This window comes from Molothrus aeneus, chromosome 9 (genome assembly GCF_037042795.1).
Source record: "Molothrus aeneus isolate 106 chromosome 9, BPBGC_Maene_1.0, whole genome shotgun sequence".
NCBI lineage: Eukaryota > Metazoa > Chordata > Aves > Passeriformes > Icteridae > Molothrus > Molothrus aeneus.
Window position 1 is genome coordinate 119570 of NC_089654.1, and position 14890 is coordinate 134459.

General features: G+C 47.1%; 1 protein-coding gene and 1 long non-coding RNA gene across 2 annotated transcripts; one reads left to right on the top strand and one right to left on the bottom strand.

Annotated features, from left to right (window-relative positions):
• Window positions 1–2478: 2478 nt before the first annotated feature.
• LOC136560191 (uncharacterized) lies at window positions 2479–10899 on the top strand. The gene is made up of 4 exons (XR_010784093.1): window positions 2479–3607; window positions 4492–4574; window positions 9033–9100; window positions 10331–10899. It is a non-coding gene; the product is annotated as an uncharacterized lncRNA (long non-coding RNA).
• On the bottom strand, window positions 9669–14195 carry LOC136560188 (N-alpha-acetyltransferase 20). Its single transcript, XM_066555896.1, has 6 exons — window positions 14047–14195; window positions 13884–13908; window positions 13705–13795; window positions 12395–12530; window positions 11297–11442; window positions 9669–9997 (listed from the first exon to the last, which is right to left on the bottom strand). Exons 1-6 carry the CDS (start codon window positions 14097–14099, stop codon window positions 9912–9914), a joined length of 537 nt encoding a protein of 178 aa, XP_066411993.1. The 5' UTR covers window positions 14100–14195; the 3' UTR covers window positions 9669–9911.
• Window positions 14196–14890: the final 695 nt, after the last annotated feature.

Sequence of the window (14890 nt, forward strand, 5' to 3'; positions counted from 1 at the left end):
CTAGGACCTTTTCTGTTTTCATTCAAATCACAGCCGTACAGTCCACTTCCCAGCCCCACATTGATTTCAGTTCCACCTCTAGAGGTTCCATCCCAGGCACAAACAATATTCTACCATCGACGGGGTTTTCAGGCACAAGGCTCCAGCCCCCTTTCCCGCTCCACACATTCTGTTCTAGTTTCAGTCACAATCCCCAGCCCCTGCAGCCTTGTAACAGGCCTACAGTGATTTCGACGCAAGAACACTAAGGTCTCCGTGCCGGACCTATAGTTCTTATGCTGTGTTCAGCCCTGATTCCCCACCTGCAATGAAGACAGCACCAGGCCTACAGTGATTTCAGCTCTTTCAGCTCTTGACCCACAAGCTTTATTTTACTGCCAGCTCTCTTCTTGCAGCTCCAGCTCTGAGTGTCTCCAGCTTCAAAGGACAGCATCTCGATCTTGGCTCCAGTTCAGCAACAATTCAGCCCCCGCATGAGCCTCTCGAAGTCCACTCCACCAGCAGTATTCCAGCCCTTCAGGAATTTTAGCTCCCGCCCAATAATCTCCAGTCACTTTGTCACCCCGGCATAAGTTCACCACGATTCCCACTGCCCTGTTCGCAGGTCTTGCACCTTTTCCACTTTCATTAAAATCCCAGCCCCACAATGATTTCAGCTCCACCTCTAGAGGTTCCATCCCAGGCGCAAACAATATTCTACCACCCACCATGTTTTCAGGCGCAGGGTTGCAGCCCGCTTTCCCACTCCACACCTACTCTTCTACTTTCGGTCACAATCCCCAACCCCTGCAGCCATGTCACAGGCCTACAGTGATTTTGGCAGAAGAACACTTTTGTCACTGTGCCAGCCCCTGCATAAGTTCCCCTCAATGCTCACAGTCCCATTCTCAGCCTTAGTTTCTTATCCATTTTTCAACCACAATCCCAGCCCCACAGTGATTTCAGCTCGATCCCTAGAGATTCCATTACAAATCTCAGCAATATCATGGCATCAACGGGGCTTTCAGGCACAAGGTTGCAGTCCCCTTTTCCACTTCACATATCCTGTTCTACTTTCAGTCATAATACCCAGCCCCAGCATCCGTATCACAGGCCTGCAGTGAGTTTAGCACATAAATCATACAGTCTCTATATCAGCCTTCCAGTTTCCATCCCATGTGCAGTCTCAATCCCAACCCCACAGTTCCCCTTTCCTAGCCCCAGTGATTTCAGCTGTTGACACACAGCCTTTATTTCACCGCCAGCTCTCTTCTTCCATCTCCAGCTGTGCTCTTTTCCAGCTCTGCCAGGCAAAGCTGCTCTCAGGTTAAGACAACAGGGTTTGGGCTTTGGCTGCAGTTTTGGGGTTTCACCTCCACGTTCAGTATCACCATTGCCACCCCATTTTGGCAGTCGTCATTCTATTTCCAGTTTTTTCATTTGTGTGTCTCATTCTATGTCTATTCTTCAGACCTACAGTGAGTATCCCTTTGAGCAGTGATTGATGCTGCAGCACTGCAGTCCCCACCCTGGCCCCAGTGATTTCAGCTCCAGTCCCACAAGCTTTATTACACTGCCAGCTCTTCTGTTCCACTTCCTGCTCAACATCTTCACAGCAGTGCCACATAACGCTACTTCTGCTTCTCAGGGCAGGATCTTTGCTTTAGCTCTAGCTCTGTGTGGTTTGAGCTTAGATCACTGCCCTTACAGCAATTTCAACTCCAACCATGCAGCTCACCTCCCAGCTCCACATTCCTTATTCCCAGCCCCACAGGGGTTTTACCCCAAACCCTACCATATTTCTGTCTCCTCCAGCTCTGCTGCCTCAGCTCCAGCTCCTCAGCTTCCTACTGGCTGTAGCTAAAAGCTGCTCCTGCTTCTCACTGCAGCTTGGGGCTGTTGATAAGGTCACAAATCAGTTACTGCCATCATTTCAATATCTCTAGAAGTTGTCCCACCCACCCCTGTGGGATCCCAACTTTGGGGACACTTGAGGCCTGAAGCTCAACATCTACCTTCTCCCTCACTCTGGCCCTCAGCCCAGCACCTGCACAAAGGCCCCCTCACTTCCTCCCAGGCAGCTCCAAGGGCTGGGAATAGCCACCGGGCTCCTGCTCCCCCATCCCAAAAGGCACCCTTGGGCTAGTTCTTGGGCCCTGGAACCCCTCTGAGCCCCCACACCCTCAGCCTCTCTGCTTGGTACCACGGGGCAGGGGCTGGGAACCCCCAGGCATATCCTGCAGGCCCTGTGCTGCAGCTCCGTGCCCTTCTCCCATGGCATTTATCTAGCCCCAGCATTTCCATCGCTCCACATTGTTTTGGGCCTGACTCATGTCAAAATCATTATTCCACACCCTGGGGTTTTATATCCCCACTGATCTCACAAATAGTGTTTCAGCCCCAGTCCCACAACCCTTACTGAATTAACATCAGATATCTAGTAAAGAAAACAAATCAAACCAAAAAGATGTAATAAAAAGAGCAATAATAAATTAACACAATAAAGAAAAAAATCATTCTAAGTAGAAACAAAATAAAGTAATAAAAATGCAAAAAAAGCAACCTTTATTCCTCGTATTCTGAACAATACTTTAAATCCAGAAACCGCGAAACGGCTTCTTCCCGGCCCCCAGTGACAGCAGCCGGTTCCCCCCCCGCGCCACTCCAGGCCGCACACCAGCCGCCAGCTACCCGAGCCGCGTAGGGCGCGGCAAAAAGAACTGGACACGACCGGCTCCCAGATGATGCCGCAGGCGTCGCGTCTGTGCTCACCAGCGCTCCCCGGATGAGCTGCCTGCGGTCCCGTCCCGGCGCAGCGCCGCTCCTCCGATCGCGCAGCCACACTTCCCGTCGCTCCAGCTCCGCCGCCGAACTGACGCCTGCGCCGCCCCAACGCACGCTATTTATGCCCCAGGGCCGGACCAGCCAGCCAATCACAAGCCGAGGCAGCGCCTGCCGGCCCCACCAATCCCAGCCCGCCCATTCCCGCCGCGCTCGGCTCCGCGACCTCCCGCAGTTCCCTCAAGCGCTGCTCCCGCCGCCATTGCAGGGGCCGCGTCCGCCCGCTTCCCGCCGTCTGCCCGTTTCCCTGGACCAGAACCTGATCCCGACCAGGACCTGAACTGGAAGCTCCCGGCCGCCCTTCCCGGCCCCAACAGCGCCTGCCGAGGCAGCGGCAGCGGGAACACAGCTCCGCCGGCTCCCAAAGCGGCGGTGGCGGGAGCGGCGCCCCAGGCGTACGGGGGAGTGGGGCCAAGCTGAGGGGCCGGGCCGCGACTGAGCGGGCTGAGATTGGCGGCACCGCGCCCAGATTGAAAGGGCGGCTGTGATTGGACAGGGCGGACGGAGAAAGGCGGGCCGTGATTGGCAGGCTTGGGAGCCGTCAGGCTGCGGCCCATGGGAGCGTGGGGTGGAGACCGGGCTGCTCGAAGGGCCCGCGGGCGCCCGGGGGTCCCGCTCGCGAGATCCCCCCCTGTCCCCTCCTCCGGCCCTCTCTCGTGCCCAGGTCCCGGCGAAAAGACCCCCGCAGAGCCCCTCGGGGCGGGGAGGGGTGTAGCCCGGGAGTGGTTCCGGGTCGTAAAGGCGGACTCTGAGACAGCAGCGCGCACCAGGGAGCGGCGGCAACAAGGTGAGGAGGGGGCTCGGCAGCGGGGAGAGCGTGCAGAGCCCGCTGCGGGCTCTGGGCGCCTCTTCTCCCGCACTCCTTCCGCTTCTGCGGAGACGTGGCCTGCCCCGACTGGCCGAGATCAGCACCCTGGCCGAAGTTAGGTGCCCCGCGTCCCCCTGCCCGCCCTGTGCCTGCTGCGGGCCCGCTGCTCACCCTCGTTTTCCCCCACAGTTGTCAGATGTTATAGATGATAAAACAATATTGGCTTTCACATTCATAGATTAGCTTTTTGCATCACAAGTATTCTGATATGGTACAACTTATACTTACTTTTAACTGCTTTGTATGGTGTAATATGCCAGTTTATGTATGCACTGTATATTTCATATGAATAGTAGTGTGATAAATATATTATATCGTAGGCTTTAACAAAATGTTAAAATAGAAACTAAAACACTGCTATGTAAATAACTCTGACAATGGTGCAAAGCAATTATTCTGTTTCTTATAACTCGAGACTGCCCCTACTAAGTGATAAGATAACAGTGACAAAAAGAGCTTAAGCATCCAGGAAGGATTTATCGACTCTTATCGGCATTATCAGGGAGTGTGAAGCAACAGGATAAAACTACAGGAAGAAATAAAATATGTAGACCTAATGTACAGAGTGTTCTGCAGACAAGTCAGCGGTTAAAACCAAACAAGAGAGTTCCTGGAACATCAAAAACTCAAAGGAATTTTTGAATAATGTGTAAGCTAATGAATATGCATGTAACCTCAGCAATGTATTATATAGCGAACATGATTTTAAGCTACCTCTCTGGTCTTCGGCTGTGTGCTAAAAGCATCCCAGTGCTGGATTATTTTGTCCTTTTATCCTTTATTAAATTTTAAAAATTTTACAGAGTGAACTCTGTTTATCACATCAGTGAAGCTTAAGCTGATCTGCATCCCAGTGCTTCGGGACGTGCTGGGGGAGGCCATCGAGGTAAGTGTGGGGCTACCGCAGTGGAGGCCAAGTAGTTCAACACCACAATAGCAGAATCAGCATCATTAATTAATTTTGTGTTCTTCATGCAAGCCTCAGCGTTAAGAACGCTACCAGCCTCTACTAGCATTAATAATATGCATAGTAAGTGTTATTAGTATTAATATTTGGGTAAGAATTGTTAGTGTTAACACTGGTAGTAAGTGCGTTAGCTGGTGTTTACTGTGAAGCTCTGCTCTCCCACAGTATGACAAGATCCTGAAGCTGACCTCAGGTGCAAAGTTAGGTGAGCACTGCTGTCCTTACCACGATCCCCCGATAGAGCCATGCTCCAGAGATGGGCAGCAATGAATCTGCAGATGCCTTCCCAAGGTGACAGAGCTCGCCCTCCCTCCCGTCTGCAGTCAGGGGATGTGAAGGCAACCATTGCTGTCCTCAGCTTCATCCTCTCCAGTGTAGCCAAGCACAGTATAGACAGTGAGTCTCTGTCAAGTGAGCTGCAGTAGCTAGGACTGCCCGAAGACAGGGGAAACCCTCAGGGTGGCACCATGAGCCAGACCTGGTGGGATGTTGCTGACAGTTCCCAGCCCTGCCTTCTTCACACCCAGATGGAGGGCAGGCTGCCTGCTGTGCATCCCAAAGTTACCTGCCTCCAAGTTACAACAACCTCTCACTTGGCATGAGCCCTATACATTTTTTTGATTGTATCTTTGAAAGTGAAGTGAGAGGATTTTACACCAATCAGTAGCAAATATATGCATGAGTAGAGTCACTCAAGCTTCACCTAAATATAAAGAAATACTATAAAAGTAAGCCAAGAATGGAGAAAAAGTTAGTGAAGGCACCATCATAACTGCTGGGATCAGTCAATGGGCTGAGCCTGTCTTCTGCCCCATAGGAACACCTGTTGGGTTAGAAATGCACCCTGCCTGCTGAATATTTTTATTGGGGACTACAACTTGTCTGTATATTGCTTTGAGTAATTTTTTGCAGTTAAATACTATCACTGACAGATACCATCACCAACAATTCCTGAACCTTAACCTGTCACAATTTTATATTTATAATAAGAGTATAGTTCATAAACTGTTCCATAAAATTCCAAAGTGTGACTCCTTCATGGATGCTAGCAGTTGCCAGCAGCAGGTAACATATTCAAATAAGTCCTACTGAGGGGTCATAAAGTGGGAAGACCTGCTGAGGGATCTCCATTATGATCTTGGCCTATTTCCCTGAATGTCAGTCAAACTTCAATCCAGCCGGACTGCTCAACAAAGGGTCCCTGTAACAGGACACTGATAGACTGGTCAGGCACAAGGGTCTCAGCTTTCCTGGGGCACTGACAGGCAAATTAAATACTAAGGGTCAAGGAAATCTTCCCTTTTCACATGACAGTTCTCCAACCATGAGGTTTTGATTCCTTGCAGAAGCTCTAAGACTGCAGACATGCACATGCCACTAGATCCTGGAGCATGAGCCTGCCTAGAAAACTGTTGGTAGCTACTCTAAACATGATCACTCACTCTTTCACACTCCAATGACAATATTTACTAAAACTCCCTTACTAAGTCTTCCCTTCAGTGAAAGCCTGCACATTTTGTTCAGAATACTACTGTGGTGGGTGGACCCTGGCTGGATGGCAGGTGCCCACCAGAGCCTCTCTATCAATCACTTCCCTCCTCAGCTGGATAAAATATAAAAAAGGTCATGAGCTGAGATAAGAACAGGGAGACGTCAGAGGGGAAAAAAGGGAGAAATTAATTGAATTAATTACCAATCAAAATCAGAGTAGGATAATAAGAAGTAAAATAAGTCTTTAAAACACCTTTCCCCCATCCCTTTCTCCTTCCCAGGTTTAACTTTATTCCCCATTCTCTCACTCCTCCCCACTAGTAGTGCAAGAAGATGAGAACAGAAGGTACAGTCAGTTCAGGCCACTGCTTCCCCCTCAGGAAGAGGAGTCTTTGTGCTGCTGCAGCATGAGATCCCTCCTACAGGAGACAGTTCTCCATTAATTTCTCCAATATGGGTCCTTCTCATGGGCTGCAATTCTTTATGAGCTTCTCCTCCTAAACTCTTCATGAGTTGCATTCTTCCTAAAAAAAACCCCAAGAAAACCAGAAATTATAAAAGCATGTCACCAGCCCTGAACGCAATCCAAAATCATGAACTTAAATACTCCCTGTGTTCAATGCTATTCTCTGCACAGTATCTTCAAAGCATCTGTTGCTTTAGATGCCCAAAACCACCTGCTGAAAACAAGCTGAGATAAGCTGAAAGAGCCTCTTCACTGAAATAAGAGGAGAACTCTTATCCTAGCTGATCCCAGAGAGAGAATGAAGGCCCTTAGCAAAGGCTGGGGTTAATATATCCCTGGTTGTGCTGCCTCTCATTTCCACAATACCCGGGAAAAGGGAGGGGGCAAATCCCACCAGCTATAAAAGCCCTCAGAGGAACTGCAACTGTTTGGCTCCTCTGACTAAATTCAAGGTGGGTAAAGGGCTTGATGAAGGAGAAAACTCTTCAAGGAAATGACAGTGCTTTGTTTCTTACTGCAACTGCACTAAGAAAAAGGGCATAAAACTGATAAGAAGGTTTGTGTTTTGGCAGTATAGCTAGATAAGTTTGATAATTTGTTGTTAACTTGCATAATTGTTCCCTAGTGATTACTCAGTAGTACTCCAGGTGTGACTAAGCAGGGTGGAGAAGAGTACTAATATGAATAGTGTAACTCACACTGGGACCTCTAATTTGGCCTATATACGTTATAAATAAAACCAAGAAAAAAAAATAGACTCCTGGGCAGTGGGAGACAAGACTGTGGGCAGTGCTAGGCCCACACTGATGTGACATTTGGTACTGGGACATGGGTAGGAGCACCCTGAAATGTAGATTTAAACCCTTAAAATGCTGAAAAAGAAGAAGCTTCCCTCAATTAAACCCCTTAAATTGAGGGAAAGGTGGGGCTTACGTCCACTTGAACTGATAAAATGGCAAATAAGCGGCTTCTTCCCTTTAATTTAATCCCCTAAACTAGTGGAGAAAGGTGGGGTTTTCCCACTTTAAATATCTCTGGTGATGAGGAAAGGAGGATTTTCCCTCAGTTCAAACCCTTTAGAAGGAGGGACAACTGGGCTTCCCCCTCAATTTAAACCTTAAGATGATGAAAAGGAGGAAGCTACCCTTAATTCAAACCCATAAAATAGCATCATCAAGGTTTTTGCCTTCCATTTAAACTGGAAAATAATGGAAAATGGGGATTCCCTGATGATTAATACCCCCAGCACCACGGAAAAGGCAGGGTTTCCTTTAATTGAAACCATTAAAATTGCAGGGGAAGCAGATTCCTCTTCAATTTAGACACAGACAGTTACAGAAAAGGGAGCCTTTTCCTTTATTTTAAATTCCTTTTCTCCTAATGTCCCGTCTCTTTTCTGGGAGGGGGGGCGACTGACCAGATGAAAGGGGAAACTTGAAAGTTTCCCTCTGGGACCACACGTGCTGCTCTGCCTGCTCAGGTTCTGTCTCTTGGCATGAGGGCTTTTCCCTGGACTTTTTCTAGGAGTGATGCTCCATGCTCAGGTGCAGCTGGCTGCTCCCCAGCCCCCGATGGATCCTGTAACCACTGATCCTGGAGGGACTCTCGGGATGCCTGTGTTGCCCCCTCTCAACTCTCAGCTCCACGTGCAGGTGTGCCCGTGTAACCCTCTGAAAGCAGCCTCTGGCAAGAGCTGCCCCCTCCTCATCCTCACTGGTCACACCTGGGGATGCTGCACCTTCGAGTGGGGGGGGGAGGTGGAGAAAAGTCCCGGTCGTCGTTCCCTTCCCTACATGGCCCCTTGTCTGCCCCTGAAACACCAGAGTGCTGGGCTTTCCTTTCCGTGGAAAAGAACCAGCCTTCTCATCCTGATGCCCGTGGCCAAAATTGTGGATTCTGCCTCCAAAATTCCGTATGTCCTAGCTTTGTAATTACCGAGGAAATTCTCCATGGACCGTAAGTGATTACTGGTAATTTTTCTTCTGTAATCATTACTTAACTGTGTTTCTGTCGAAGCGTTTGACACATCCCTTGAGGGGTCATGGGTTTGGCTGTGTTGTTTATGACTAATCCTGATGAACCTGAGCACCCCCATGCTGCTGTGCCCTGAATTTCAGTGAAATATATAAATGCTCCCTTTGCCTGCTCCGCAGTCTTTTGCTGTGCATCTGCAGGGAAAAGATTTACTCCGTCCTTTGATCCCGACCACAGCTCTCCGGCCCAAATGCCAGGTCTCACAGACACAAACTAAGCAGACAGCTACTACAAGTGTTTGCTTTTAAAGTAAAATTCTTATTGCATCTGGCTGTACAATTAGAATAAATACATGTATTGATGGTTACCAGAGGAAAGCTTTTCAGACAAGAAAATATCCATTTTGGTAGCACAGATTCCATTTTGACAATATTGCATTCTTTTAGGTTTGGAAATCCTGACCACATAAGAGATCTGAAAACTGGTATTTTGCAGTTTGATACTTTTAAATGAGGTAATTTTGATATTTTGGAACTTGATATTCTGGTATTTTGAAATGGAATTATTTTGGTATTTTGGAACTTGGTATTCTAGTGTTTTTAAACCGTGTTATTTTGATATTTCTGAACTTGCTATTCTGGTATTTTGAAATTAGGTTGCTTTTGTATTTTGGAACTTGGGTTAGGTTAAAATTCTGGTATTTTAAATCTGTGATTTTGAAACCTGGTTTTCTATTATTTTGAAACTAGGGCTCAAAACTAGGGTTTTGAACAAAAATACACCTAGGGTTGTGTTTTGGAACCTAGTTTTTTGTAGGGGGAGTTTTTGGTATTTTTGTAGGCAGGGGATTTGGTATTTTTGTACCTGAGTTTCAAATATTTTTGTAACCTGGGGTGGGGTTTTTTTGGCAACCTGTGATTGGCAGGGTTTTGGGGCATCCTAGTTGAGTGTCCTGGCTTAATTTGCCTTCTTTCACCACAATTAACTTGGCATGGGAACTGTTAAATCACAGACTATACAACGAGATGCTTCCTGAAACAGAAATAAATTTTAGCTGCAACAAGAAAACCAAGAAAAGACCATACAGGAAGTAATTCCATTTTAATAGGCTCCAATTCTCCAACATGTGAAAGGAAAAATAGAGTAAGTGTGGCAGTATACAGGCATTACCAATAGAAGCAGTGTTAGTCAGCTTCTCAACATTGCTTTTATATGTATTTTATGGGAAAAACATTTGGCCTAAAACTTCTTATGCATAAGTTGTTGGCGGTTATAGGAGATGGAACCTGACCCTTGGTACATTGCATGAGAACCGCAGCTTAAAGTTACTCGATGTCTTCTGGTCTCACAGGATGAGGCAGAGGTATAACTGATTTCTTCTCTGTATCTCTGGAAAGAGCTTTTCTCATATCTATAGCGACAGGAAAAAATGCTATTATAGTAATTCATTGCACAAAGCCATATTAAGTGAATTCTCCATTAAAATAAGATAATTTTTAATCAAGAAAATTTACTAGAATCATAAGACTACCTCAAGTTTGAAAGGACCCATAAGGGTGCAACTCCCTGCTCCACAAAGTACTACCTAAAATTATACTGTAGGATTAGGAGCATTGTGCAGATATTCCTTGAATTCTGATGAGCTTGGTGTCATGATTCTTTCCCTGGAGAGACCATTGCAGTTACCAACCACCCTCTCAGTGAAGAGCCTTCTAACGTGCACTCTGAACATTCCCTGACACAGCTTTGCTCCATCTCCTCATGTCCTGGTCACCGGAGGGAGGAGATCAACACCCTTCTCTGCTGTCCTCGGAAGTTATAGACTGTGACAAGGGCACGCATCAGCTTTCTCTTCTCCAAGTGGCACAAACTCATGGACATAAGCTGCTCCTCCTAAATCTTGCTCTTGAGACCTCTCACCATCTTGGTTGCTCTCCTCAGGACACACTGCTGTCCTTAATGTTGCTCAATGGCAATGATATCAACTGATATAAAACACTGCATAAAACTCACCCAAATGGAAAGGAAATGACAGGCTAAAGAGACAAATATATGACTTAAGTCACATGCAGCAATGGTAGGTGTCTGTCTGTCTGTCTGAGCCCTTGTATTTTCACAGTGCTCCTACGTATCAAATAAACAGTGCAAGAACAGAAACGATACACAGCCTAGCCATGTAACCCTTTGGGAGGATAATTTTAAAAAGGACCTAGAAAGAGGAAGCACTTGGTAGTTCACTTTTGTTAACCTAATTAACATTAACATACTTGAATTTCCATGTTCCTTCCCTTTTAAATTGAAAATGGTACCAAATTCTTTGCCGTTGCTGAACGCTGACAATTGTTAATTTATACATAGACATCTGAGAAAAACAAAGTTTCAAGTCCCTGTTATGGGATGAAAGGAAGAAAGCACTGACATTCCTTCTCATTTATTCTTGTTCTGTGGTTGATTTTGCCAGAGATGCTACAAAATGTGTAAGTGGCACGATTAAGTTTAGTAACTGATATAATCTTAATTAGGGAAAGTTACAAAAATACAAAATTCCTATTAATCAGCAACTATCTGAAATTGTTTATATAATTGTTTCAAATTGTTTCATGTTTTTTAATGTGTTTCATATAAAAAATAGTAACAGTCTTACAAACAATCCCAGCAACCTTTAACATGAGAATAGTTCCATTCAATTTGAGACCAAACAAGAACTTACCATAAGCATCTTCATCTGGCTCCCCACTGCTAGCTGAGTAGTACTCTAAGACTGTTCGGTACACACTGTAGCCTAGTTGCTTATACATATTTACAGCAACCTGATTTGATACTCTCACAAAGAGATCGACAAAAAATCCACCCTTTCTTTAGCAGGGGAGGAAAAGAAACAAACAAAACCACATTAAGGAATAGCAGGTAAATGTATTTCTAAATAACAACTCATAAATGGTAATGTAACACAAGCAAGTCCAATGTAGTATACTAATTAAACATCTTTCCCAATGTAATAACAGATACACTCATTTACCAAGGGAAAATTCAATCATAGACAAGGATTTAATTTTATCACATGGCCATTTTTCACCAGTCAGTGGGTTCAGAAATTTGATCAGAAAGAACAAGACAAGTTAAATGCCCCCACAGGCCTAAATCCAATTTAAAAAGTATCCACATTTTGGATTGCTTGGATTAGGAGAAGTGGAATCAGTCACAAAATTCAGTTGCCTAACAGGAGACGATAGACCCTTAATTCCACAAGGCAAATTTTTCAAAACATCATACTACTTTCCAGTCTTACCAACCATAGTGGGGTTGCCCTACTAGAATCAGTTAAGGACATTTCCCAGTGGGTTCATCTGACATTAAATTAAATTTTCTCAGGTACAAGTAACCAAGCAGGAGATGGCAAGTAAACTAAGATACTCTCTGCAGTACAAAATTTGTTCAGGATTGTGCCTGAGGGCATTGCACAAAGCCCACAGTTACTGAACAAGTATGTTGGAGGCCCTACAGGAAACAGTGCTGATGTTTCACAAAGCTCATTTTCTGTCAAGGAATGTTCTTTTATACACTGTCTCTACTGGAATTCAGGCTATTTCCTCCTCCCTCTGGCAAGTCAGCTTTCAGAGAAACCCTGAGATTTTAAACTGCTAAGCAACTTTCACAACTCTTTTTCTCCAACTATGAGGAATTTCAGAAAATCAGAACACCACGTAAAGCAAAATTTTGCCACGTAAAACAGGGACAGGTTTCTGTAGAAATACTACTTTTAAATGTTACTTTAAAAGATAAATTTAAAGATAGCCATACTACTCACTTTTCTGAAATTTCTTCCAGGAGTTCCATCAATTTAGCAGCCAAACCCAGCCGTCGAAATTCTGGTGCAACAGAGAGAGCAGTAACGTGTCCATGCCATTCTTCCCTAGCCACAGAGCCTTCGGCTTTGCCCATGACTGTGAACATACAGAGCATCAGCACAGCAGCACCTTTGGAGTAATGCACTGCCTGCAACCAGACAACTTCACAAGAGGAATAAGCCATGGATAAACACATGATACAATGGTTGTGGTAAAGGCTAAAACAGGGATGTCTACCTTTTCACTCTATGATTCAGCAGCCACTAAAGATGTCATTTCACTCAAATATTACAGCAGTTTCTTGACTAGTGTAAAAAAAACACCAAACAAGTTTGCAAATTCCTTGCTTGAGGTGACTTCTAAATGCAAATTTTAAGCAATTCTCACAAGTCTCACTGAACCAAAATTTGAAATCTGACTGAAATAAAGGAGGAACAGAGGGCTAGAAACCCAAAATTACCATCCCAGCAACTATTTGAGACTTTTGGAGATTATGAGGGAATAGAGCTTGGGATGCTTTGCCAGTCTGGCAATAGAAAGCTAAGGCCCTGCAAACACAATATGTTTAAGGGAAAAAAAAAAAAGAAAAAAAAGTGGAGGTGGGGATGGTGTTTTGGGGGGCTTTTTCTAGTTTCTCTCCTTTCAATCCAATGTTAGTTTATTAATGAACATTCACACTTCCACCCTGTGCTTTTAATAGATATCGCAGTCACTGCTAATAAGCAACAAGTGTGGTGGATACAGAGAAATGATCTATACAGCACACATACTTTCTGCTTTAGTATGTCAAATACTTTTAGTTCCTGGGTCCCTGCAAAAACCATTACTCTGCCCCACCCCATCTCCTGGCAGTTCTCTTTGACATGATTTCTGAAAAACAAAAATATTCCACAGCAAATTAGCAAATGACATCCAGGCCCAGATGTAAAGAGCTTTCCTTTACAGGGCAATGCAAAACGCAAGCCCAGCACTTTTACTACCTGTGGGTAGGGACTTAATCTTCCAGAATACAGAAATAACCATTCGCCAAATACAGGTGGATGATACCACAGCCAAGGCTCCTCGCTGCGCTAGGAACATCAAACTGGAAGCTATGGCCATGAGTCCTGCATAATACCCCAAGACATTTAAGAAATGGGAAGATGCAACGCAAGGTTCCTCTTCCATGTTGGACATTTGGTCAACGCGAAGAGTAAGAAAAGCTCCCGCGCTATAATCCCCGAAAGAGGCAACGAAGGGAGACGTTACCGCCGGGACACCCAGCACTCACTGTAACCCATCAGCTCCCCGCCGGGCGCCTCGGCGACGATGAAATACTCGGGCCAGTGGGCGAGGTACTGCAAGTAGAAGGGAATCCCGTACTGGGCGCTTGGTTAAGGAGTAACTGCGGCCGCCAAGGCTGCGCCTCCCGCGCCCGACCCCGCGCCTCTGCCCCGGCGGGAAGGATACAGTCTCGGTCAGCGGGTCCAGATTGCTGTGGAGGAAGAGAGTGCGGCGCTCAGCACGGGCCAGGGCCCGGGCCCGCCCGGCCGGCGGGGCGCCGGGAGGACCCCGCGGGGTGGGGAAGCGCGCAGGGGCTCGGGGGCAGGAAGAGGGGACAGCCGGCGCTCACATGTTGTTGAATCGGAAGAGGTCGTCGCAGGTGAAGGCGCGGAGTGTTGTCATGATGATGGTGATCACGACGCTGAGCGTGACGGTGATGACGCTGCCCCGGAAACGCTCGCGCGCCCAAGGGCCACTCTCGCCGCGGAAAGGCGGCAGACGGGGCGCTCCCGCCCCCTAGGCAGCCCTGCCCCGCCCCGCAGAACCGCCCCGGCCCGCCCCGCGCCTGAGACCTGCGGCCGCGGGCCGTGCTGAGGAGGGGCAGGGCTGCGGAGGGGGCGGCCGCGGGATCCCTGACCGACAGCAGCGGGCGGGCGGGCGGCTGGCACGGCTGAGCCGAACCGTAGTGGAATGGGGCACGCTGGGGCGGGGCCCAGCGGGGCCGCAGTAGCCGGAGTGCTCTGAGCTTCTGCAGCTCCACCCCGAGCACTCACAGGCTAACGTAACACGGCGTGACCGTAGGATGCGAGACTACCATACGCAGAAAAAACAACTCTGCCTCTGGAAAGATGCCGCCGGAGGAGGCATCACACTGGAACTGCAACACCGATTTAACCGGGATGCTGCTGCCATCAGCAGTAGGTGCCTCTTCATGATTTGTAAAAACACAGGGCTGGAGGTATGCCAGCCAACACGGACCTCTTCCACAAAAATTCTGTCCTCAGTAGTGGACTATACTCTGCTCACCTGTTGCACGCCATCTCCTATGGCACCCAAAAAAACAAAGAAACAAGATGTCCACTACGCCCATAAGCATTCACCTACTCCACATGGCCTGCTGTGCCATTCCTCTCACTTCATTCAAATGCTGAGCTATTTCTGAAGAAAGTTACCACTGCAAGGGACCCAGATCC